This window comes from Thamnophis elegans, chromosome 8, assembly GCF_009769535.1.
Source record: "Thamnophis elegans isolate rThaEle1 chromosome 8, rThaEle1.pri, whole genome shotgun sequence".
Lineage (NCBI taxonomy): Eukaryota > Metazoa > Chordata > Lepidosauria > Squamata > Colubridae > Thamnophis > Thamnophis elegans.
The window spans coordinates 57,539,599-57,567,214 of NC_045548.1; the positions used below are offsets into that span (position 1 = coordinate 57,539,599).

At 35.2% G+C, this 27,616-nt stretch overlaps 2 protein-coding genes across 2 annotated transcripts in view; both read right to left on the bottom strand.

The window, feature by feature from the left end:
* Window positions 1-2,390, bottom strand: part of DPYS (dihydropyrimidinase) — a 48,418-nt gene extending 46,028 nt beyond the window's left edge. Inside the window, exon 1 of the mRNA XM_032223191.1 lies at window positions 2,295-2,390. Coding sequence (XP_032079082.1) covers window positions 2,295-2,300 — 6 coding nt within the window. The 5' untranslated portion in view covers window positions 2,301-2,390. The remainder of the gene's footprint in view (window positions 1-2,294) is intronic.
* Window positions 2,391-4,596: 2,206 nt separating this feature from the next.
* The window catches only part of LRP12 (LDL receptor related protein 12), a 31,628-nt gene continuing 8,608 nt past the window's right edge, over window positions 4,597-27,616 (bottom strand). The window contains exons 2-7 of the mRNA XM_032222759.1: window positions 20,481-20,537; window positions 13,988-14,123; window positions 12,567-12,769; window positions 10,031-11,129; window positions 9,136-9,268; window positions 4,597-7,544 (exon numbers count right to left, since the gene is read on the bottom strand). Coding sequence (XP_032078650.1) covers window positions 6,684-7,544; window positions 9,136-9,268; window positions 10,031-11,129; window positions 12,567-12,769; window positions 13,988-14,123; window positions 20,481-20,537 — 2,489 coding nt within the window. The 3' untranslated portion in view covers window positions 4,597-6,683. The remainder of the gene's footprint in view (window positions 7,545-9,135; window positions 9,269-10,030; window positions 11,130-12,566; window positions 12,770-13,987; window positions 14,124-20,480; window positions 20,538-27,616) is intronic.

Below are 27,616 nucleotides of genomic sequence, written 5' to 3' on the forward strand. Positions count from 1 at the left end.
AAGGAAGGGGTCCTTGGTGCTTTCTGAGCTTGATTTTCTTGCAGATTTTTCATTAGCCAAAAATCATCATTGCTACAAGGAAGTGAGATTTGCTCCCCGTCTATATTCCAATGGCTTGCCCTGTCAATGTTGGTGGGAATGGTCTTGGAGTTACTTTGATAAGATTGTTTACTGTTAGCTTGTTGGCAGTTCCTTGATTGGGGTATTGTTTACTTCTTGATTGTTGGTCTGGTGTTCTTGATGTCAATGTATGCAAGAAAACAACCAAGCTCAGAGAGCACCAACGATGCCTTATTTCCACCCTGAGCTACAAATATTCTCCTTTATTAATATGGAAGTGATTTAGCACTGCTTATTCCTGAAATGGTTTTTCAGTTCTTTGAGCTTGTGTACTGCTCCACTGTTCCTTCTGTGCAGTATTTCTCAACTTTGGCAACTTTAAGATGAATGGACTTCAACTATCTAGCTAACATTCTGCGAGTGAAGTCCACATATCAAAGATGCCAAGAAACACTGTCCTGAAGGAACAATATCCCAAAACCAACTAACCTACTCCTAATTTCCCACCTGACACATGGTTAAACTATACTTGCATTACCATATGCTGAGTCAATGAACTTTATCTCTTTTTCTTTTTGGCTTGTTTACTTTTCTGATAAGAAGTTGAAATTTAATGTTTGGTCTGTAAACATTCAGCGGCCTTGTGTCTATGGAGATCCTCGGTCTTCCACGTCAGTTATCTCAAAGGTGCTTTTTCAAAAGATAACTGCACTAATTTTTCTTTGAGGAAGACCGATGTTCTACTTCTCATTCAAGAAACTTCATCAAGCTTGTCACAACTGATGAAGCGTCTTGGATGAGAAACTAAATATCATCTTCTTTCTCAAAGAAAAAACAGCCCAGTTGCCTTTTGAAAAAGGCACATATCAAATTCAGTGGCCTTGAACTCAAACACAATTTTCTCTTAGGTAATGACAGATTTGCAAAGTGCTAAAGGGCCCATTTGGAAAATGAATCGATATTCTTGAGAAGTAACAGCAGTGGTGAGGAAGGTCTATTCAGAAAATACCAAATTGCGATAATGCTGCCTAAAATTGCCTGTAGACTTCTCCGCCTACAGTGAGGCTCTCTATTGCCTCCCTCAACTTAAATTACTTATATATTTGATCCATGTTTGTTCACCAAAACACCACAGTTGTTACATGAATCCCATTAACTTTCTTTGTTCCAAGTCGGCTGGGAAGATTGCAAAAGGAATTCACATGACCCTCAGGACGCTGCAACCATTACAAATACATGCCAAGTGTCAAGCACCACAATTTTGATCAAGAGACTGTGACGGTCATAAGTGTGAGGACTGGTTGTAAGTCACTTTTTTCAATGACCCTGAAACTTCAAACAGTCGCTAAACAAATAGTTGTAAGTTTAGGACTATCTACATGGTTTCATTACAGAAATGGCCAACAATTTGAATCTGGTTTTCTCCAGGTAATCACAACTTAATATCTACTACCGTGTTTCCCCCAAAATAAGACAGGGTCTTATTTTCTTTTGACCCCCAAAATAAGCACTTGGCCTTATTTTCGGGGAAGTCTTATTGTTTCTGAGGTGCAAGAAGTGGCGAGTGTGGTCATCTCATGGTTGCTGCTATGTTGCAATATTTTTGGGAAGTGCTTATTTTAGCGCATGCGCTCAAAAGCCCAATTGGGCTTATTCTTCAGGGAGGTCTTATTTTCAGGGAAAACAGGATAAATCAAGGGTCTCCAACTTTGGCAACTTTAAGCCTGGTGGACTTCAACTCCTAGAATTCTGGGAATTGAAGTCCACCAGGCTCAAATTTGCCAAGGTTGGGGACCCCTATACTAAATCATACCAATTTTTGCTGTATCAGCTCAGGATGGCCTATTATTTACCAGATTAAAATAGAGAAATCTCTAACTATTTTTTGTGGTGGTAGGAAGGCCTGTCTCTTCATATGTTTTTGGAAGGGTGGCTTTTCTTTGCCAACTGCAAACAAATTAAATACAACAGAAGGCATATAAATTGAATACAAAAATAAATAATAAATGTTGTTTTTGCTGCAACAAACAGGGTTGGAATCACTTCAAAAATATTTTGTTGACAGTACATTTCACAAATGTTCAGTTTCTTATAGCCCTGCTTAATACAACCATTTCTGTAATATTATTTAATATATAATCTGTAATAATGCAATAAAAGTATGATAATCCATAATACTTCTGTCTCTCTCTCCCTGGACTATAATTGCCATCAAAACATTTATGATAAGTTACCTCCATCTCTGCAAGTAGATCTTTTCCCTCTTTCTTCACATTGCTGGGCTATTAAGGTCATCCAAAAGATTGCAGCTTGTTTCACAAACGTTATCTTTGACTGAAAAGTACTTTGCTCTTTCTGAAAAATTTGTCAATTGCTTTGCAGGAAAATCTATTTTAATTTTTTCCTATTTCTTCAGTAGACATAAATGATCTGCTTTTTACAAATCATGTTTCCCTTTTAATAACTATACATTATGCATAGAAAAATAGGTTGTTCGTGCTACTCTACGTAAGCATATTAATTATTTCCTGACTCTGTTTATAACTAACTAAAGGAGGTGAATATATTTACAATATTTTTCAGAGTATAAGACGCACCTTTTTCCCTCAAAAAAAGAGGCTGAAAATCTGGGTGCGTCTTATAGATTGAATACAGCATTTTTGCCCCCCCCCCCCAATCCCGCTCCCTTCAGCAAAATGGCTGTGCATAGCCTCTAGGAAGCTTTTAGAGAGCCCGGTTTTTGTTCAATTTTACCCCCCACCACCCCAGTCCCCAGGAGCACTCTATAAGCTTCCTAAAGGCTATGCATGCCCTTTTTAAATGAAAAAGGGCCATTTTTTGCTTGTTTTTGCCCCCACCTCCAGGAGCACTCTGAAAGCTCCCTAAAGGCTATTCATGCCTTTTTTGGGGGGAAAAACAGGCCCGTTTTCATGAAAAATGGGCTGTTTGGGGGAGGTTTGCAAAGTGCAAAAACTTTTTTTTTTATTTTCCTCTTCAAAACCTTGCTGTGTCTTATACTCTGGTGTGACTTATACTCCAAAAATACGGTAATACACTATGCTCCTCCTATTTTCCCTACAGCAACCATCCTGTGAGATGGGCTGGGTTGAGAGTATGACTGGCAAAGGTTGCCCAACTAGCTTTCATGTTTAAGGTGGGACTAGAATTTACGACTTCTTGCATGGTGTCTTAACCATTAGACCCAACTGGATCGCTTGTGGACTCTTATGGAGAAGTTTGCACTTAAGCTTATGAATAGTGATTCTAACACCACAGTCACTCTGAACATAGCATGGTAGAAATGGGTGAAGGGTCCATCCATAGAGATGTTCTCTCCTAAAGTGTCCCTCTGCTATAAGGCTATAAAAGAGTCAGCACACAATTTCATTCACATGTGCTGCATGATCAAGACAAGATCTGGCTCTTACCTAATTCAAGTGGTCATCTCATGCTTACAGGTGATACATTTATACAAAGGCCCATCTGAGACCTTACAGAACTATGTGGCAGGAGCCCTCTCCTCCAAGCATACCATAATATTATAGTCAGCTTCTGCTAAATGCTCAGTTTTAAGATAAACACAGCAGATTTGAAGAAGATATAAGACAAAGTGGGTTAGAATTATAGGTCATGTGAATGCACAGGTAAACCATTCAAAGGCCCTGGAAATACAGTTCATTATCTCATTTCTTTGTTTAAGTGTAGAATTGTCTATAGAAGTTGGAGCTTGTTAAAGGACACCCTCTAATCCTGCTTTGGAAATGTTTTAATCACCTCTGTGAATAACACACACTGATGAATAGTAAAATATAGTCCTAGCAAAATGATACCATAAAATAAAAGGCAGGAATTTAATAAGACATCCAGGGAACAAAGCAATGTTTCCATTGGTGTGAAGGAGTTGGTAAAATACAGGAAATGGATCATAATTCAGAAGGAACGTAAAGTCCAACTTTGAAAGGAAGTAAATCTTTAGATTTAAGAACTTTGTAATAAGCAGGGTTCTCCAGCTCAACTAGCCAAAATTACAACAAAAATTGCATTTCCATTGAGGAGGAATTTGGGATGGCAGCCACAAACTCAAAGGATTTCAACATTAAAATAGAACAAGAAAGAAGCTCAAAGACAGAAGTGGTAGAGACACTGGATGGTAGCGAGGCATGCTGTCTTTCATGAAATGTTTTATTAGCAAGTTAGAAAAAAAGAACCTAAGGGCAGTAGAAAAAGGAGGCCTGTAAGATATGTTTTTATACTTAAAGAAAAAGGCAAGTTAATGAAAGAGAAAAGCGGAAATGAGATGGATCTGATATTAAAAAATCAGATTAATTGAGTTCTTTACTGGTCTGTTGGAGCCTTACATTTTTTCCCATAAAATTGGCTGGAAAATTATTTTTCTACATCTAGGAAAATGTGTGTGATTGCATCTAAAGTTGCAAAATAATGCATGCCTACTTAGTATGAAGCTGCTTAAACAAACTAACAATAAGAAGGGACTTCTATGTATAGTATTATACAGAACAACTTAATTGTTTACAATGCAGGATAAAACAAATGTTTTATTCTTAAAAGTCATAATCTATTCAAGCACTGCTTCATTATTTTCTTGAAATCACTGAAAATGAAATGTTTAATTCTAGGCATTCAACTTTTGCAATAGGTTTGTATCTTTTTAAGTTATTTTAGCCTAATTCCGCCAGTATGTTTAAAGAAAAACAGCCTGATATTTAGCTTCAAAGATTAAATAATACTTGAAACTTAGCAGCCAATTTTGCAATTAGAAATCTTGAATTTGATTCCAGAATCCACTCCCCACCCCCAAATATAAAACATACTGAGTACTCTATGTCAGGGTCCCCAACCCCCGGGGCCACAGCCCACTACTGGGGTTGCGGCCTGTTTGGAACTGGGCCACGCAATACATGACAGGTTTTTTTAATGTGATATATCTTAAAACATGAGGTTTTTTTTGATAGCATAACAAGAATTCCACAAGTCTTTAAACATGCTTTAAAATGACATTCAACAATGTATGTAAAATTTAATAAATAAGACACAATCATACACAAATACATTTTTCATAATAAATCATTAAACCTACTTAGACTGCCCAAATATAAATATAACAGCAATTCACAACCTTTTCTTCTCAAAAGATTCTTTTCTTGGTATCATCAAAAAGTAACAACCACCAGCTAGCCATTAAACTGGAAACTGATTTTTTTCCCCTATTGCTGATATATTTTGCACTAACAACGGGATGTAATAAAATAAAAACCTAGAACTTTTTGTTGTTTTAAAGCGAGAACTGATACTACATAAACTAATTTTTTTAAATACAGTGAATAAATAGGAAGTTAGTAAAGCAAATTCAATTGTATCAACCAACAAAAGAAAGTTAGAACACAAGAACAGAGCTATGGAACTATATATTCATTGTTGCATTAGAGACTAATATTTAAAGTTATAGTGCATGTGCACTAATTCTTTAGAGACCTTAATATAGGTTTAGTGCAAATCCCTTTAGACTGAACAAATTTAAACTCTATTAGGGAAAGATTCATTGTAGTTTTCTAAAGTTATGTGTACCTATTTCATCTTAAAAAACATGTTATATACAAGAATCAAATGCATATTTATCTGCTTTAAGTATCTATCTACAAAGATAGATGAAAAATTTCTTTGAATTTTTACACCTTATTTGGTTGTACCATTCTAGACCAACGTATTGAAATTAATGTTATAAAAGCTACAAAACATTTTTTTGCCATCAGTTTCTGCCATTTCAACATTTACAAGTAAAAGAAAAAAACAAATACAGTGTAGTGTACTGGAAAAAAAATCCAACCTTTAAAAAAAAACTTGACAAGAGAACATTCAGTAATTTGACAATATAAACCACAATACTTTCAGAAATAATTAGCATTTAGTATATTGTATTAAATTATATTGGCAATTTATGCTGGATTTGATTTTAACATGAAGTAAATATTACATAAAAAACAATCTGACAAATGGGAGTGAATGGTAGGCAGACAAAAGTGTGGATGAGCAGCCATGTTCCTACTGTAAATTACACAATGTTAAAACTATCTGAAACCAAGGACCACTTCCTAGATAGCGCTATTCTTTCTTTCTTCCAGAAAGCATGAGTAAGGAACTGGTGATAGATGCATGCCTTTACAACACTGAAAATGCACACGTACAGGTATGCCAGAAAATTGCATGCTGCAAAATTCCACCAAGTTCATTCGTTGGTGACATGTTTTATAAATTACAGAGGCAACGTACTCTCCGTCAACTCCTTGTGCAGGCTTTAAGGAGTCTAGTAGAAAAAGCAGTACTAGGAAAAGCTCTCAAGAAAAGGACCCTTAAAGGGTAATAGTAACAACAACAACAAAACAACCACTCTAGCAACAAACATACGTTATGTATGTAGACCAATAACAATCTTTCTTTGTTGCAACAGATTCATTCAGTCATGCACAGTCAAATTTGGAAGTCATGTGAGTTGCCCTGGATTCTTTTTTGAAACAAAAATCTATTTTTTTCCTTAAAGATGAAGTACAAAAACCAATCACCATATTGCTCCAACTTGCAGACATTTCCACTCATTCAATTAATACTTAGCAGAGTAACAAAGCCTCATCATCACTAGTTTCATTTTTCAACATAGCTTCTAAGCACGAGTCAGGTATCTGAGCAGTGTGTACTATTCCACAGTGCTCACAGGGGCCCTCTCGATTGGAGGGCTGTACTCCATTAGGTGTTGCACTGTATGGCTGTCTAGGCCCTTGTCCTTGATCTGAAGTGAGATCGAGCAGAGGTTGTGAACAATCATTCACATCAAAGTCTGATGCTACATCAGAAACTGGAATTAGCATTTCAACATCGTCATCTTCATCTCTTCCTCCACCTACTCCATTATCAAGCTGTCTCAAAGGGCTTTGGTTCTGATTAACTGGACTTGATCTTCCTAAGGTAAAGCGTACCCAACGTAACCCTTGAGTCATTCGACTTAATGCACTAGAAAACTGATGGCGTCCTGGACTAGAACTTGGAGGTTCCATGCTTGCTGGTTCTCTTCCACTGTCTGTACTACTGCTAGTATTCTGGATTGAGGAAGTTCCACAGAAAACAGTTGCTTCCACGGCGGTTGCAGGAGGGACCTTTTGAGGCAATGTAGCAGCAACACCACCAACTGCACCTGTTGTGTCTCTTCGTTCAGTTTCTGTATCAGTATCATCAGATTCCACCGAAAAGAGATTTCGATGTGAACTATTTCTTTCCGTTTCTCTGTTACTGTTCTGGCTGGTAAGATCATCTCCATCTGATGACACCAATGACATGGATGCAGAATGACGGGATCTTGCAAAATTAAAGATTCGGTTCCAAATATTGCTTGACCGGCCAGCAATTGGAAATCTAATAGATGTAAATCCAAGCTGAGATCTCACTGCCAGTCTCAAATTTTCTAAGACCGAGGCCTGAAAAACAAACATAGGGAAACTTAGTGTTATAAAAGGGTAAACATGAATGTAATAATTGGTTTCATTTTATTTTTTCTGCAAGTCATTTTCTGCTAACATGGAACTAATAGCTTACTGAATCTGAGCAGAAGAGAGATGAGGCAGCCAAGAAGCCTGCTTTGGCTAAAAATGTCTTAAAAGTAAAAGTATTTAAATCATGCTGAAGATTGAACTTCTACTTCATCTAAGAATAGTCTTTCAAAAGTATATTGCCCCTACTTGTTACTAGACAAACAATCTAGAGTGCACTTCATGCAGCATTAATTTTAGTTTCATAAGTAGCTTGAAACCCAATCCAGATTGTTTCCTGATTTGCTACATATCATCTACTTGAAAAAAACTAAGGGTGTGTATGAGTGAGGCATGGCCAAATAATAGAGTGGAATGCTTAGAGCCCCCACTGTTGACCCTGAAGGAGGCCTCCAAGATATAAAGTAGAATTGTTAAGAGCCTTGAGACAGGCCCACCAGTATTCTGAAGTACTGGGCAATCTTCAAAGTCAGAGTACAGACCTACTAAACATTGTGTTAGAAAGAGGAAAGATACATGGATTTGTCCCAGGTTAATTATAATTTCAGTTCTTTAGTTCACCATACACACTGGCTTGGTAATGGATTTAATTAATGGTGCAGCTGCTATTATTTTCCAGATTGAGACATTACTGACAAGAACAATGGTGTTCTGATATTTAAAGAACTACTTAGAAATTTTTTTAAAAATAGGACATGGTGAAAATTCCTGTCATTGGTTTTTTTTTTGTCATGGTGCAATAGTTTGCCAACAGTAACATCTGTCCAACTACATTATTACAGTGATGATATAAATACTATGCATATAAAAATCTGTATGATTTCCCCCAAACACTCCACAGAATTTATACTGAGACTAGTAATGAGAGAAAAGACGTTATTTCAACATGCTTTGAGGACTTCTGTTTTTTTTTAAAAAAAAAAAACAGGAAGAATTTCAATAGAAATTAAAAGACAATAAGAACTCATAAAATGCAAGTAATCAAAATTCAACTTTTCGTGTATAATGAGCAGAACTATTACTCATACTGTATATGTAGCGTACGTAAGAGTCATTCCCAAGGTAGCATCCATATGCAGTTTGTGAATCTGAAATATTTTTCAGATTTATTTCAGAAATGTTTCAAGAACCCATGAAATGTAATTATTTCACATATTAAACTAAAGCACCCTGAGTTTTATGACCAAAACTGTTGGCCAACTTTGTATCTCTGTAAAAATCCTAATCTTGTGGCAATTAGATTTAGCAAAAAAAAATATTCCCAATCTAATTGCCTTATTTTGAAGAGAAAGGAAAAGGCAGGATGAAAGAGGTGCTGGGTTGGATCTAAACAACCCAGTGTGTCAAAAATTATATATCTGGCAATTATATATCTTCCTCTCTTTGAGGGAGATGGGGTGTTCAAAAATGTAAATAAATATAATTTGAGTCTAGAGAACCCTGTTTTTGTAGTAAGGAGCTGAACATAGTGCATGATTTTCCAGAGCAACTGATTTATAGTTACCGTAGAAGTTCTTACCTGATTTGGTGAACAAACTGGGAAATCTTCAACGGGTGGAATTAGTCCTTGTGCAATCAACTGTCCATAAGAAGGAGGAGCTTCTCTTCTCAATAGCTCTGCCTCAACCCTTGATAGCTGTGTTTCAAATGACCTGTCCAAAAATACAGAGATACTATATGGAGTCCAATTCACTTGTTTCATGGTATATATAACAGCAACCACATTTTGTGTTATACAGTACCTTTGTGCTAATCTTAGACGACAACTGCCAAGGAAAAAGACATTCGCAAATCATTTTGTGAAATAATTTCTCCAAAGGAAGAACTAACTTTGTGTAAGCATATCAACTTCATTTTTTTTATTTTTTTTCATATATTTCAAGCAGTCACCTTTTAAAAAACTTTTTCTTTGACAAATAATGTGTAGAATTAATCAGTGACAAAAGCTATTCTGTGTACATCCAGGTAGGCTTTGACTTATAACCACAATTGAGCCCCGAATTTCTGTCTTAAAGCAAGACAGTTTTAAGCGGGTTTTGCCCCGTTTTATGACCCTTCTTGCCACAGTTGTTAAGTGAAGCACTGCAGTCCTTAAGGTAGTCACACCGGTTATTAAATGAATCTGGCTTCCCCATTGACTTTGTTTGTCAGATCACAAAAGGTGATCTATGATCTCAAGACATTGCAACCCTCATAAATATAAACCAGTTGCCAAGAATCCAAATTTTGATCACGTGACATGGGGATGCGGCAACGATCATTAGTGTGAAAAACAATCCTAAATCACTTTTTCTCTGCTGTTGTAATTTTGCATGGTCACTAAATGAATGGTTGTTAAGTCAAGGGCTACCTGTATAATATTTTCAGACAAAGAAAAACAAGCCAGCAGTTTAAGGTTTAAACAGGTTGCTTACCTTCGTTCAAACATTCTTAATGAATACAGTTTACAAGTACATCCCAACGCAATGACAAGAAGCAACCCACAGATTAGGCTTCCAATGACAGCAGCTGTGATTACTCTGGTGGGTACAATCACTGGACAGTTCTCTTCATCACTGCCATCACCACAGTCATCTTGAGAATCACACACCCAGCTTTCAAACACACAGCGATTGTTTTTGCAGTGGAAGTTCCCTGGCTGGCAAAAGAAGCAATTCTTTTCATCAGAACCATTGGGACAGTGATTCTGGTAGTTGCAGCGATCAGACCGTGGGTAACAGACACCATTCCGGGAGCAGGGGAATTCTTCCTTCTGACACATGGTGCAGTTGGTTTCATCCCTTCCATTTGGGCAATGCCAGTAGCCATCGCAACGCTGCTGCTCGGTGTAACATCCCCAGTTTCCACCACAGGGAATTTCCCATGGCAGACAAAAACCGTCTACTTGATAGGTAGCATTAAACCCTCTTGCAGCATTTACTTTGTCAGCACAAAAATGCACTCTGATTTGACCAGAAGTTGAAACAACTGTAAGAGGTGCATGGGAGTCAAAGGCAGTTAAAACACGCAAGAGCTTGTGTGGATTTTCTTCTAGTCCATCGTATATTTTGACATAATCCCCATAACCAGTACCGTCAAGTTTAAAGTCAGTGAAACGCAAAATAACTTTGCGGTGATCTCCTGTATCTATCAGCCAAGTGCAATTGCTCCCTGGTGGATAAAAGTCTGGATAATTAGGAGAATTGAAAGTACCATAAAAATATTTTAGTAACTGCCCACAGCTTGGCATGCCACAGTCTATTTCATCTCCTAAATCAAGACAGTCAAGATTTCCGTCACATCTTGAAGATTCTGGAATGCAAGTGTAAACATTGAAACGTGAGAGACACTGGAACTGATTGTATGCACATGGCGGGAAGGGAGCAGCAGTTGGAGGACTAGCCTTGGGACAGATCTCTTCATCAGAATTATCTCCACATTCATCCATGTCATTACACTTCCAAGATTCTGGAATACATTTTCCATTAGCACAGTGGAACTGGTTACAGTCGCAATGCAATTCGCTGGATTTTCCTGAAACCGATATATTTAAGAAACGTTTAATTATTTAACCACTTTATATCCCTACTACTTTCTAATTTTACATTAGCCTCATCTACCTGTGAGGTAAACTATAGAAAAAGGAACTGGAGTATAAAGATCTGTTTTTTTCTCCTAGCTTACTCATATTTCTGTGGATATCTGAGGTTTGGAAGCCCATCCTAAAATAACTAGGTTCACCTAAACTCTTGCATGTCTGATGTAACAAAATCAAGAATCAGAATCCTGACTCTCGGCCACATGGAGGGGTTAGAAACTAGCATTGACTGTCAACTTTACGAGGTACATCCAATCAAGAAATTGAATCTACATGAAGAGTAGAATTGCACTTCATTGAGGGTAAACTTTACAGAAGAGAATCTAGCAAGTATGCATGCTGGGCTTTCTATGTCTTAAATGCTCTACTCTTTCCCTCTACTCCTTAATGTATGCTTTAGCATTTGCTGCTTCCTAACAGCTTCTCCAAGGTGATGCTAAGGTTCTTTATACTTTGAGAGAAAATCTTAAAATGAAAAATCATTTTTGTGTCTAAATGCTTTTATTCCTTTTCATATGTGAACAGTCCTGTAACTTAATTCTGACATAATTAAGAGCCAGTTTGGTGTAATAGTTAAGGAATAAGACTAGAAACCAGGAAACAGTGACTTCTAGTTCTGTCTTAGACAAAAAGCTATCTTAAACACCTTGGGCCAGTCACTCTCTCTCAGCCCTAAAAAGGAGGCAGTTGCAAATCATTTCTTAAACCTTGCCAATAAAATTGCAAGAACTACCTAGTTGAGGCAGCCATCAAGAGTAAAAATTGACACAAAGGCACAAGGAATAAAATATACATAATTAATAAAGCTTTCACTAATTAATAAAAAATGATTGGATTGTATTCTATCAACTTGAGCAATACATAACATAAATTTATATTGTGTGTCACTTTGTCTGTTTCAGAATGGCAGTAAGTATTTTTCAGAGTATATTTTCACATTATTGCCAAGACTAGGAACTCTTCCTAAGCTGTAGATCAACTATTAACATATTTAAGTTAATCAAATTGTCAATGCCTAACAATCCTCAAGTGTTTCTAAAATTAAAATATAAAAAAAATTACCTGTTAGCAGTTTTTTCACCTAAAACACTAGAAAAATTATAGGATTCTATCATAAAGAAGGCTTATGTATAGACTAAAGCCAATGACAATGAAATTCATTTAGTTTGGACTTAGCCATTCATGTATACTGAGCCATTTTTGTTTGTAAATCACAATTTACAAATTTGTATGTTGTGTGATTTGATAAACTCCAGTTAAACAAAATCACTTTTTTGAATCTAGTCATTACTTTCCACATGAAACTATACTGAGCCCACATTTTAAATAAATATGTAACATATTGACCATACCATTTTAAAATTTAAACATACCCGCAAAATAAGTCAATCTGAAGCCCTTTCGTGATATGATATCATCTGAATGAAATCTGATCCAAACATGGTCTTGTGAAGAGATATATGGAGATGGAACTGAGGATCCACAAACTCTGTAATTTTCCATATTTTTGTAGGTCCCTATTGTTAAAGAATCTGAACTGCATCGCCGTGATCCCTGAACATCAAAATCCTGAAAACTTTTTTTGGGGGGAAAGGAATTTTGTTAATAATTACCAACATTATTTAACAAAAGGCAATTTCATACATATATATGATTAATTTCTGATATGAGCGTGTTTAACAAGACTTAAAGAAATATTAATAACATTATCATAAGAGTCTGTATTTATTTTATTAAACAAATTTATATAGCTGCCCAACTCACATAAATGTGGCTTACAAAATTTAATAATTTACATATATTCTATTCAATAAGTTAATACATTTATCATTCAATCTTTTGCCTAATTTTTTGAAGAGAAAGGGAAAAACTTTGAAAGCTCTACCAGTTTTAAACTAAACTGTATGGTATAATACCTAAAAACTATCTGCATCTGTGACTTTTTTTGTCATTATAAAAATATGGGTTATTCTACTTCTCTAGTATAATTGAAGGATTATTCCCTTATGAGGGAAATTAACCTGTCAAAAAAGTAGGATATATCAGTCAGAATATTCCTTTTTCTCTTTTATCTATCCTAAGGAAGCAATCTGTATCTATGTCAGAGACTTGATAGTCTACTATTAAAAACCATAGCAAATTTTATATTTTTTCTTGTGCAAAAGGTAGATGAATTGGAAACAGTTTTCAATTTTGTTTCACTTTGGACGTTTCGAAAACTTGTCACATCCCTTCTCAGCAAGTTAAATGTTACAGTAAATAAGAACATCCAAGAATGGGGGGGGGGGGGGAAATCTTCGGTATAATTAAGATTTTTTTTTTTTTTGCCTAATGAATGTTATTTGTTCAAAAGATTTTGCTACTTTGTGGCAAGGAGTCTTTGTGCCACCAAGATACTGCTTTCAAAACAAAATTGTGATGGACATGGAGAAAATCCATGGTTAGTGACCAGTTTTGCTTGACCTTTTTCAAAAAGTTGAACTTGTAAATATTTACTTCCTGCCTTAATAAACTCTGCAACAGAATCCAATATGATAAATTATGGGAAATGTTATTGGGCTTCATTTTTTACTTTTGGATTCAACATTCTGTCTTAATAATAGAAAGATTTGTATTTGAAAGTCTAGTATAAGGATGCTTTTTTTAAATAATCAAGTGATACTGATAAATCTGAAGATAGATGCAATTAATCAAAATATCTGTAAAGCTCTTAATTTTCAGTAGAGAAGCATCTAATACAAACATGTTTAATTAACACTTTTCACATTATATCCCTAAAATATAAATGACTTACCTTATTGTAATAATTTCTCCTGGATTTGCCTGGATATACCAGCTACAATTCAATCTAGCAGGATATTCAAGAGGCCAGCCTGGGCTTGTGATTATCCCACTTGGACCTTTAATTTGTTCTGGAATATCTCCACAACCTGAAAAATATATATGTAGAGTTGATGTTACTAGTCACAAAGTATTATTACATTCTGTTACTTAAGTTTAAGCGAAAGAACATTTGGAGCTGCACCCAATAACAGTCCTTCTAGTACAGGAGTGTCAAACTGGATTTCATTGAGGGCCGCATTAGGGTTGTGTTTGACCTCCACAAGCTGGGGCGGGTGTGGCCAGGTTAGGTGTAGCTAGGGTGGGCTTCACCAGTTCGATGTCATTCGTGTCAGGGGTCCCTGTGGTGGCCCAGTCTGCCAGCAAAAACAGGCTCTCGAGCTCCGTTTTTGGCTGCCATGGCCTCCTGCAACCCTCTGCCAGCAAAAATGGACCTGGAAGGGTGCATGCAGCCCTCCTGAACTCTATTTTCATTGGCAGAAGCACTGCGGGCCAGTCCTTCACTTTTTCCAGTGCAGCCCCGCAGGCCAGATCTAAGTACTCCGTGGGCCAGAGCCTTGAGTTTGCCTAGAATCCCTGTTCTAGTAGAACCATCTTTCCACTTGAAGCCAAACACATATCTCGAAATCTGTTATATAGAACTGTAGTTTATCAGGAGAATGGTTGCACAACAAAAATAACATTTCTTTCCCCTAGCAGTCATTTTTCACTACTATCACAACTGAATAAAACTATAAGTAAAATAAAACTTAATAAATATTTTGATGGTCATTTTTGGAAAATGCATATACATATTTTAATTAATTTCAGTAAAGAAATAGCTTTTATTATAATAATTCATATAATTTACATAGGAAATTGTAAATCACAAATAGGATCAGATTTTCAATCCAATAGGTAAATTAATTGTAGGACATTAAATATGTTTTAATTTAGTATTAATTTCATTGCATCTCCAACAACATGAACTACTAATAATTTTAACCATATAAGTGTAATAGAATTAAAATAATTCTGAAATCTTATTTTTTGTTGTTGAATAAACTGTACACTAAGATACACAGCATTGTTTTGACAAAAATGGGGATATCCAATTCCATGCTCTATTCACATCAAATTGCTTAATCAATACCAAGTACTTATAACTAATCATGGATTTTTAAATATCTTATAATTACATGTACTAATTTAAGTATCATTTAAATGATTGCTTCTAATAACTTAAGTGCCTCTAAAGCTAAAATTGTCACTTGTCCAGATCAAGTTATTGAGATATTGTTACAAGGCAGCAACAGTTAAATGATATTTGACTTTTAAATGTCAGTTCAATGCATAACCATTGCAAACATTTTCCCAAAGTCTATACAAACTCACATATGCAAGTGCTCAGAAATGAGGTAAAAAATACTGAAATGCATTTAATATTTCAATCATTTATTCTAAAGAAAACAAAACCAGAAATACTAGACCTATATGATAAAAGAACAAAAATAAAAATAAAATGGAATGAAAATTAATCTTGTCAATAAAATAAATATAAATGCAGCAGCTCCTTATTATGTGAGAACAATGTAAGATCCAACATTGTACTACGTAAAATACAGTGTGCACAAATGTAATATGGTAAAGGTTACAGACTGTAGGCAAATATACCTCTAGTAAAAATGTTTTATTATATAGCTGAAATGAGCACATGTTATAAAGTAAAGAAGTTTATGTTCATTATATACGATTACTATTACTGGTAAAAATGCAAACCTTAAAAGATTTAGAATTCAGATTTTCCACAAATATACAGCAATGATTTGAGAGTTTATTTAGTTTATTTTTGTTTAATTACTCATTAGGTGGTGCTCTTATCCCACCATTTGGGGGGAACTTCTATATTTATTTACATATATGTAATCTTTTCTTGGAATTCATGATATTATCTAGAACAGATGATCTCATTTCCATAGAAAGTTCAACAAATCTCAAGACAAATCATTTCCCTTCCAAAGAATTTTGAAATCGTAATTTTAAAACTGCAGCTATATATCATTAATATTAGTTGTTTTTTTAAAAATGCAATTAATTCCTTCAAAAACAGAAATTTCCCAAATGTCATTCTCCCAACAGACCTTTAGTAATAAAAAAAACACTGAAAAAAACCTCTAAATGTGTTATGACAAGTCATTGTTTATTTTGTTTTTATCTTTTAACTGGTAAGTTAACTCTCAATTTTGTAAAATCTCTAAATCTAATTCAGGCTACTTTCTTATGAACCCCAATATGGCCAGAATATCAGACTAAGCTTTAGAAAGAACTTTTGGTAGAAAGACCCTTATGCCTCTTGTGGGCAAAAGATGGAACGTGGTTGAACTTGTTAGCTTTTGGACGGGCTTCCTATAGGAAATATCACATGTAGGCTTGAGAAAACACACCGGGAGAAGCTAATGGCAAATTGCAAGTCCATGAAATCATTAAGCCCCTAAAGCAATAGAACCTTTAAAGCCATCACTGTGGTTTTTTAGGACCAAAGTCCATCTAGTTTAGCAACAATTAGTCTTCTGAGCCTGCAGCTGCTAATTGAACTTAGCCAGGAATTTTGCCACTAAAATCTCTCTGTCTGCCTTTAAGAGTAGGCATGAAGATAGAAAAGAGGATGCTGACTCACTTCTGCCCATCTCCTTAGTGGGACAAACTGCTTTCTACAGCAAGCCCTGTCAATTGTAATGAATATTATTATGCAAATTACACAAATTAACACAAATTAACTTCTCATGAGATGGGTGGCTAAAGAAATTTGGTAAATAAATAAAACATGGAACTAGAGATCTTGGGTAGGAATTTCAGAAACCCAGGAAAGAAACAAGGCAGGAAGAATTCTAAATACAAATGGATTCAGAGCTGGAATGTGGTCTGATTGGATTCTTATTCTGTACTAACAAATCAGACGGGCACCTTTTCAAATTTGCTAAAAGCTCGGGGGGGTGGGGTGGGGTTGTAACTCACAATCTCAAAATTACAATACAGGATTTGAAAGCAATAAAATTAATGGAGGGCACAATTGATTATAGTACTTTCAAACACTGTGATTCATTTGCAGTTCTTTAGTGTATACTGTTTTGCCCGCCTCATGCTTCTGTTAGAAAGAAAAAGACCAAGGAAAAATATATTTCTGACTTTCTATTAATGGTTGTTCTTTATTTAAGATTGCCTTTCTACCATTATTAAAATTAAAGCCCCAAATATTTAAAGATTTAGTGTATACAGACATTCCATTATTCCCAATTCCTGATTTCTATGGGATTTCAGATGGTTAATGCCTTTAGTATATGTTCACTCAATTCTTATAGCTTATGAAGTAAATCAGTATTATTATCTCCATATTATATATGGTGAGTGGGGGGGGGGATTAGTGGCACAATGCTTATGTCAGAGGCTAATACCAACTATAACAATTAAAATGTAAGGTTAGAAAAAAAAAGTAAGAACCCCATAAAATTAGAATAGATTAAATTCTGTAGAATCATGCTGATTTCCAGTCATACAATATTCCTGGCAATTTGAATGTTATTTAGTGAATGCATACCGGACACATTTAATTAATAAAATATAGTTTTGTTTTAAACTAGAAATGCATGTTTGGTCTGAAAGAAGTTTAATTCCAGAACTTAAAAGAACTATCAACCTATTCTCGTCAACCTTTCTCCAAAGCACCTGAAGACAGGAGAAGAAGCAATGGATGGAAATTAATGAAGGAGAGAAGCAATCTAGAACTAAGGAGAAATTTCCTGTCAGTTAGAACAATTAATCATTGGAACAACTTGCTTCCAGAAGTTGTGAATGCGCCAACACTGGAAGTTTTTAAGAAGATGTTGGACAACCAATCTCTTGTCTGGAATGATATACTACTTCCTGCCTAAGCAGGGGTTTGGACTAGAAGAACTCCAAGGTCCCTTTCAACTCGGTCATTCTGTTTTGAAGAAATTTGGCTGAATGAATAATTTCAATCAATTGTAGATATTGAGACTTATTTTGAAGCAAAGAAAATATGTGTCAAAAATATACTTTTTTCTTAGCTTGCTCCTTATTTTAAAAAAAGGTCAAAGTATAGAAGAAGTAGCTCCAGAACTGTTCCCTCTAGCTTTTAATCCGGGATTTTTATTAGGGATTTTTAATTCCAATTGCAGGTATGCAAGAAATACAAAAGATCTTTTGTTTTGAGAACAAAATAGCCTGACTTTAAATCTTTTTGTTGGAACTTTCTGAGTACAAAACTCAAAAATGGTCCAAGTGTTCCATGTTCTGACAAAAGTGAAATAGTTCAACATTGGAGGCCATAGGAAGCAATGAGAACTTGAACAAACCCATAGTTTCCTTTGTTTGCACCTTAACTGCTACCTCCTATCTAATTTGTCTAAAACCAGATAAGATGTATTTTACTGTTTCCTATGTTTGCCATGCCACAGTATTCTCTGTTTACAAAAGTAGAAGAAGTTTGAAAAATGATTATAGTTCCTTGAAATTCAATTACTTATCTTACAGTGTCCCATTTTACTATGGTGAATCTCGACCACCCAAAACATTGTTCAATTAACTTACTTAGAAAATTATTTGTATATATTTATATATTTAAAATCTTATAAAGTTGCTTGAGGTCAGGCAACATATACAGTTTATAAATTATTATTACTACTACTACTATTATTATTATTATTAGTAGTAGTAGTAATAATAGTAGCACCATCATCATTATCATTATCATCAAAATTTCAATGTAGAAAGTTGTGATTAAAGGACAAATCACACATCAGCCCTTTTCCAGCACTATTCACTGTGTTTCCTATTGAAGGTTTATGTTACATCTTCCTGCTGATGTCTGGGGAACCATGTCCTTGCAGAATTGTTTTTGCTTTATCCTCATATTTATGCTTTCTATTAAAAATACTTGGAATGAGGACCCAGATTGTTGGGGGCAATATGCTGATTGTAAACCGCTTAGTGAAGGCTGTAAAAGCACTGCAAAATGGTATATAAGTTTAAGTGCTATCGCTACAACTGAAGTTTTTTTTTTTTAAGTGTGTGATTATTTCACTTCGTATATACGAACATTTATTTGTGTACCTTTGAATCAGTTTTTCACTCTACTGGTTCTTTTCATCAGAACCATTGGGATCGCGACTACTGGGACACGTTCTTGCAGGTTTCCTTGGCAAGGTCTTTCAGAAATAAGCTTGCCAATGTCTGCTTCCTGGAGTTGATATGTGTAACTGGACCAAGGCCACCTACCAGGCTTTGTTCCAAAGGCAGGATTAGAACTTGTGTCTACTGGTTTCTAACCTGGCATCTTATCCACTATACCAAACCCACTGACTCTCTTACTTACAATTCAGGTGAATTGATTCACTATGCAAGACCAGACTTAATTCATATTCTATTCATAGCAGCCTTAATGCTTGTACATTAATATAAAGCTGGAGCTGCAGATGTCCACACTATTTATCCATCAGGTAGACAAGCAAGAAAGGTCAATGGATTTTTTTTTTTTTGAGAAAACGTGTCCTGACTGGCTTTAAAGCAAAATAATTCAATGATTGCTTTCACCCTGCTTGTACTCTGCGTTTTATGTTCAGTAATAGAGATCCTTCTTGCTTGTCTACATTTGAGGCAACTAAAGTAGCACGGGCAAGGAAGATGGCCTTTTCTATAGCCATAGCCTAGGCGTGGCACAGTTTTCTACTTGAAGTCCATTGAAGCCAATCATTATAGATTTTCAAAAAATCTTTGGATACCCTTCTATTTTTTTCTTTTTCTTTGCTGTGTTTTAATGGGCAATGTATCTTTTTATTCAATTGTTTAATTATAAATATGAATGTTTATTACTGCTTAATATACTTTATTAATTTTGTTCTTTAGGATGCAAAAAAATTGAATTGCTTTTGCTATTTTAAATACACACACACATGCCCAAAACAATACAACCAAGTATCAGGAATTCTTTGTATTTTTTTTCCTTTTGGCTACAAAGGAATAGAACAAACTTTAAGGACCTCACCCTATTATTCTGTAGAGTAGATTGTAGTGTAGTCAAATGAACAGTATCCTCAGATGTTGCCTCATGTTTTTTGATGTGTAATACACACTTTAAAAAGACTCAAAACATTTAATTGCACAAAACTTTGATATAAGAAATCAAATTAGCTAACTTTTCTTTTTAATGTTTCTATGAAAATATAATTAAACAGAGAAGAATAATCTGTTCGTGACCATAGTAGTGGTATCAAATTTATCTTATGAAAATTTTTTTCCATGTTCCAGTTGCTTCCTTCCTTATTACATGCTGCAAAAGGCAGTAATAATTTTTATAGCCAAATATCTCTTCATAAGATACCAGGTGGCTTTCAATATTTACTATTTAAGTCATGCATGAAATTTAAACATTACAAAAAAGAGAGACTTACCAGTTGAGCTTTCTGAAATATGCACATTTTCGGAACGTTCTGCAAGAGCACTGTTTCCTAAAATTAAACATAATGAATAAACTAATTTTCAAGATAAAATTTGTAAAAAAATATTCAGATACAGTATTACAGAAAAGAATAAAAAAGTGAACTACTTTAATATTCTAATTTAATACTACGTTAACATTTAATTTTCAAATAGTGCAGATCCTAGGTCTCTTGTGCTGTATTTTTAAAAGAAAAAGAAACGATGGGTGGGAATAAAATGATGATATAATTAAAGAACCAAAGGAATCCATGTTACACAATGAATAAGTTATGCAAAGAACTAAGTAGGTTCTAAGAGCTTGGTTAGCCTGCAACAGACAAGGGATTTGAACTATTTAGTTTAGTTTAGTCTTCCAGTGCTCTTCCACTCTATTTATACTTCCCTACTTGCTTTTAAGGGAAGAATATAATGAGGCACATAAAGATAATAAAAGGAAAAATCCCAATGGCTGAAATACTTTCAGATTTTCTCTTATAGGGAGCCAGCATATGAACCCTGACCAAGCAGATACTGATTGCTTTTGAAATAAGCTAGCATCTGACATTTTTTTTAAAAAAAATGTTGCCAGGTGCTTTAATAGCGTCATCTTTATGATATTGATGTACACACTGCATCTCAGTTCCATTTATTAGATAGGCAGCTACACATATCACCCTGTGATGGTTGTCAACAAGTGGAGTGGTTTGTTTCAGTGACCTGTAGGAAGTTAGCACCCACCCCTCTCCTAGAAGAATGACATATTCTAAAAATACTAAAAAGACAGAATATTATATTTCCCTGGATGAAAAATGGAGAAACATGTTTTTTTTAAGGCAGGAAGCAGACTCACTCTTCATAGACCCTACCCTCCTCAATAGTCCACAGCAGATGTCAGCACTTAAGAGAAAAAGAGATGGCTAGGTCTATTCATAAGCAAATACCCTCACCCAAGATCCAACAAAGGTAAGATTAGCCCTCAGCTATTATAGGAATTGCCCCAAACCTCTTCATTACATCATCACACAGCAAGATTCAACCACGCCTGGGACAACCTACGAAGTTACCCCTGCATGGCCGCATGGGACAACCAATCAGGATACCTGGTCTTACACAGGAACAGGAAGCTCTAAGGCAGGGCCCAAGAGAGGGTATGTATACATCTATATCTATATCGTCCATCATTAAACCATATTTCCAAACAGTCTCCATGCTTCCAGGGTCTTTCTCTCCCCACTTGGAACTCAACCCAGATGGACATTTCTTTCAACAGACCAAAAATATAAATCATGTCATCATTGATAATCAAGCAGCATGTAAGTTTAATGAGTAAGTAAATAATATTTACTACATAAGAATAATAAGAATATCGGTTCCCACCCAAACAGAATGTAAGGCAATATTTTCTATTGCATAATACACTGTGTTCCTTCCCATTGGATTCTAAACATTTTCCCCCTTTGGTCTATGGAGATTCTTAATCATCCAGGTCACGGCTGTTTGAAAGGTACTCTTTTTCCCCTCAAAAGGCAACTAGACTTTCTTTGTGTGTTTTTTTTCCTTTGAAAATGTTTCACTTCTCCTCCAAGAAGCTTCTTCAGTTTTTCAGGAAGAATTTCAAGAAGCTTCTTAAAACGAAATGTTTTCAAAGGGGGGAAAAAGGAAGTCCAGTTGCCTTTTGAGGAAAAAAAAAACACAACTTCTGGATTTTCTCCCTTTGTTAATGTTCTTTTATTACCATGCATGAATGTGAGGGGATGTTCTTTATGATTTTTATCCAGCAAGGCAACAGCTACCCTAGAAATGATATACTTATTATAGTTATGGAGAAAACAAGTGCTTCAATCTTTTTATTCTGTGCCAAAAAAGGACCCTATGGCACACTCCGAATATTTATGAATTTCTGTATTGTCTGAAACTGCAGACTGAAATCTTTGGCAAACTGGACTTCAACATTACTGCATAGTACATTATGTAAATCTTAAAAAATAAAAAATAGGCATAAAGAAAGGCACTTTCTAGTAGAACAGATGAAATCTAATACTCTTCTAAACCTCTTGAGAATTTTTAGTTTTCTAAACTCCCCACCAAATGCTTGAGACTTACAACTTCCCCAGGGCAGAATTATTTTGGGGGGTGGGGAGAGGAGGGAAAGGTACAAGATGAATGATGAAAGAACTGAGTTGGATTAAAGCTGTCCTCATTTCATGACTACATGGTGAGAGATTTTGAGCAGCTGTTGGCAGATGTAGTGATTCCTCACTCAAAGCAGTATGCTGGGAAAATCAGATATAAGGGGAAAAAACAGGACAATTTGGCTAAAAACCTGGTACAAATCTAAAGGAATCTAAAGTGTTTTAGTTAAACAAATGTAATTCTCAGTTAACTTTCAAAAACTTTCATGAGGAAATCTAAGAGCAAAAACATTTAGTGTTAGCTGCTCATAAATAAATCATGATAAACAGAAACTGTAACAAAATAGCAGCTTTTTATATAAGTGATATAAAGGGAGAAACCTTTGAGACAGCAATGAGCAATAACATTTTGAAGGATTATGTAGAACTGACGCAATTACTCAAAATGATCACTAACATCAGAAGAGATGCTAGAAAGAAAACAAATAATCCTGAGTACATTACAGAGAATATCGTATTATCTTTGGCTATAAACAAGGTCTCATAAACAGGATGTACTGCACAATATTGTACTGAAAATTATTCAGTATAACAGAACAGAAGCTTTAAAAATATTGCAAAAGTATTATAAAAGAAATAAAATTTGTTCACCATTGGTTGACTCTAAACCTACAGAAAACTAGCTATCTTTCTTAGCATTATCTCCTTGACTTAGTAAACACTTAAAACTGAACATTTTATATTGTATTACCTTTTTTAAAAGTTGTCAACAGTTGCTCAATGCAATTCACAAACTGCATTAAGTATTACTCTGAGAAATGCATAATGTAAACAATTCAACTTAAAGGTAATGAAATGTAACCTTTTTCATGTATGTATTAGCATAACTGATATAATGTAGTTTGTTGCAATGAGTAGTTTGAAAAAGACTGGTACTTCAGAAATATTCAGCTATATAATGGAATCACAGACTTAGATGGAAAAGACTGTAAAGTATTATGACCCCTTTGCTAAAATATACTTCTCCATAAAACATTCCATTTTACATAAACATGAAGCTAATGGGGGTAAGGTGGATTGGGGGGAAAAGCTTCATTTTTAAACTTTGCCAATGAATTCTAGCTGCTTTGCAATTACAGGTAGCCCTTGACTTATAACAGTTTGTTTAGTGACCATTCAAAATTACATCAGCACTGAAAAGTGACATAATCATTTTTCACAGTTATGACTTTTGTATGATCAAAATTCAGATATTCTTGGCAACTGGTTAACATTGTCTGGGGGTCATGTGATCTCCTCTTGTGACCTTCTGGCAAGCAAAGGCAATGGGGAAGCCAAATTCACTTAACAACCAGGTTACTAACTTATCAATTGTAGTAATTCACTTAACAACTGTGGCATGAAAGTTTGTAAAATGGGGTAAAGCTCAGTTAACAAACATCTCACTTAACAACAGAAAATTTGGGTCAATTGTGGTCGTAAGTCGAGGATTACCTGTGGTTTGTATCTGTGTGTGAAGGTGTGTGTGTACACATGCATGGCTTTGTCAATGTTGACTCCTGAAGACTACTTGAAGAAGACCCTGGTGAAGTTACTTGGCAAGGTTTTTTAGAAGTGGTTTGCCATTGCTTCCTTCTTAGGATTGAGACAGTGAGATGGAGTAAACTTGCAAAAAATCTATAATATTATATGATTGCTTTTTCTTAAAATATGCTTCCCCCTTAAAATTTGTCATTCCCATAAATATGCAATAAAGCTTATAGGGGCAGTGGATTACAGCAAAAACTCCGTTTTTACAGTTTGCCAATAAATTCTAGCTGTTGTGCAGTCAGGAAAAGTCACACAAATCAGTTTCAACTTTCCTGTTGCAAACACTCAATTCTACTGATCTATAGATTCACCAGGAAGGGGGGAGGAAGGGAGAGGAAGGAAGGAAGGAAAGAAAGGAAAGGGAAGCAAAGGAGGGAGGGAGGAACCTTTAGCAGGCAATCACTTGACATATTACTGTGGTGAGAATATGGCCTTGGAATAAGAAAATTCCCATTCCTAATTTAGGTAGTCAGGACAGGATTTAAGATTTCTACAACAGCACATTCTGTAAAATCTACACATTAAAGGAAAGAGAGAATAATAGAAACAGTAATTCAAATTGCTTCAAAATATGTTTAAATATGGATTGATTTTCCTTTTATGGGCAATCTTAATATTTTGGAACAATGTAGTTACTTCTTGCCTGCTAAGTAATAAAAAGTAATAAAAATCATATAAGCTTCCAATTATAACAGTGGAACTGAAGACAAATCCTTTATTGCATTTTGTGAAATCAAAGGTTTCTGCTGAACTTAACTGCTGGCACAGGCAGACAATATTACAAGCTAGGATAGGATCTGTAAGTAGGTTTCTTTAACATTTCCCTTCTTTTTGGAGAGGGAGGTAATTCTGTCTCTCTCTTGGTAAATTTCCCTATGGTATCTATATTGTATTTTATTGTTGTGAGCTGCCCAGAGCCATGAAAATTAGATAGAAACAAATTTTAATAAATAGATTATTATTATAATAAACCTTTTTTTCCAAGTAGTTTTTGCCTTATGACCTGCAGTCACAACTGCCCAAAAAGCACTTCCGGCAATTGTAACACATGATGCTGCCACTTTCTTCACATGATCCCATTTCATGTGCTTGGCAACCTACCTGCATTATCAATCAATCGCTAAGTGCCCTGCAATCATGTGATCGCCATTCACAACCTTCTCTGCTGGCTTCTCCAGAAAGTCAGTGGGGAAACTGTCAGGTTGCATGGGAAGGAAAATCTTCCTACACACTGGAGGAATCAATGGTAGAATACGTCCAATGAGACTTCAGGGGCTCAAGCCAAAGTTTTAGCCCCTGAAGAAAGCCCAGCAACTCTACCAATAGATCAGGAGTCAGCTGGGTGGATAACTCACGAAAAATATGTCCAAAATTCTTATTGTCCTAAAAATGATCCAGAAATTCTAAAATGGAAGGATTTTGACACACCTGTCCAAGCTGAGGGACTGAATCAAAATCTGGGAAGCCCTAGCAACAGGGGCATGTCTTCACAGCTCTGACAGACTCAGTCCAATCAGCTAAGCAGATAAGGTCAACCCTATTCCTGGATGCTATCTCCACCACAATGGAGAACACCAGTGTTTTGAGACTTTCAGTGATATTTGCTAGTGTTTTTCACCAGATTTCTCTGTACACTGAGGAATTAGAGAAATCCAAGAAATCCATCAGCTTACTGGAACAACAGGTCTCAAATTGGCAAAGCAGATGCCATTGTTCACACAATCATTATCCAGGTGGGGCTTGAGAGAGCCTGGGGAGGAAGTCTGGGCCCTCTCCCTTCTGCACCATACTCAAAGAGTCCAAGTACCCTCTTCCAAGTACTTCGTTGATTCACGTGGCAGCTTAACGACTTCAACTAAGGAACCTGGGATTGTGGTCGTTCACGAAATGATTAAGGGGCAGCTTGCTTAATCATTGGTTTGCTCAACAACTGAGATTCTAGATCCAATTGTGGTTGTAAGCGGAGGACTACCTATACATTATTACATTTGTCCTTCTATATCAAAATACCAGCAAACATAACTACCCATTAGAATGATCCAAGAAAGTTCTAGATTCGTATTTCAACCCAGCTTAACAATTCACTCTTGCTTTTATCGTATTTACTCAGCTGCCTTTCTATTCATTATTCAATGTTATTCCAAATCAGATAATGCATTCCAAATAAATATTTATACAGAAAATTCCTCAGTTAAGTCAGATTTTCAAACACTGACATTTGGCTTCTAGAATTGTAAACTGGTTAGACAGAAGAAGGCTCAATCTTTTCCAACAAATTTTTGTTTTGTCTTGCCAGACATAGAAGATTACATACTGCAATGTTACAATTGTGGGTTTTATTTTGTCAACTTAAAAATCTCATCCTTTTTTCCACATGTATCACACTGCATGATATCAAATTATGATTGGTTAGTTCTGTATTATGTATATACATAATGGTTGAACCACAAAGTCCCTCATAAAATCAGAATGATGGCCAGACTAGGCTACTATTGTTTCTGCCCTCAAGACTTGGTAACTTTAAAATGTGGGGCCTCTTATTCACAGAATTCACCAAGGGAATTCTGGGAATTTAGGTTATACATCTTAAAAGTTGCCAAATATGAAAAACTGAACTCAATGCTTCCAAGTTATTTTACTGTTATGGGTGGAATTTATTGATATATTTTATGCTGATTTTTTTTCTAAATCATTAACCTTTAAATATCTAATCCAGAGAAAAGCAAAACTGGTTCCCTCCAGATGTTCTGAAATTTAACTTTTAACAGCTTTAATATATGGGAATTGCAATCCAAAGAAAATCCTGTTGCACCGGACAATATTATAAAATCTAAATGTCTGCCAAGCAGGAAAAAAGATTTTCTAGCATTTATAATTTTCTTTAAAAATGTATTTGAATTATTTTACCGTATATTTTGCTAAAATATCAACTTCTATGTATATTAGCTATTTTTATTGTTTTAATGTTTATACATTAGTTTTTTATAAAGAATGTTGTGCTTTTTCAATTGTAATATGTAAAGATATATAATTATTAGTTGCCACCTATATTCTGATGTTTTCATTATTTTCTGAATTCTTTATTATGTGCCTTGCTGAAAGATATACAGTAAATACTGTGATTTGATAGGAGACTGACAACTCTATCTAAACTCTATATAAGCTACTCCCATATTTCTAAAGAATGAACATATTAGATATGGAATTAATAACTACTTACAGATCAGCAACATTCCATTTTACAAGAATAATGTGAGGCAAATTGTTTATATTTCTCATGGTCCCTATATGAACAACTCAAGGAGATTTATCCCTGATCTTGGTCTAATTTTCTCAGTATGAAAATGTGCCCTTGGTTTTGTCACCTGGTCCATGAAATGCATGCG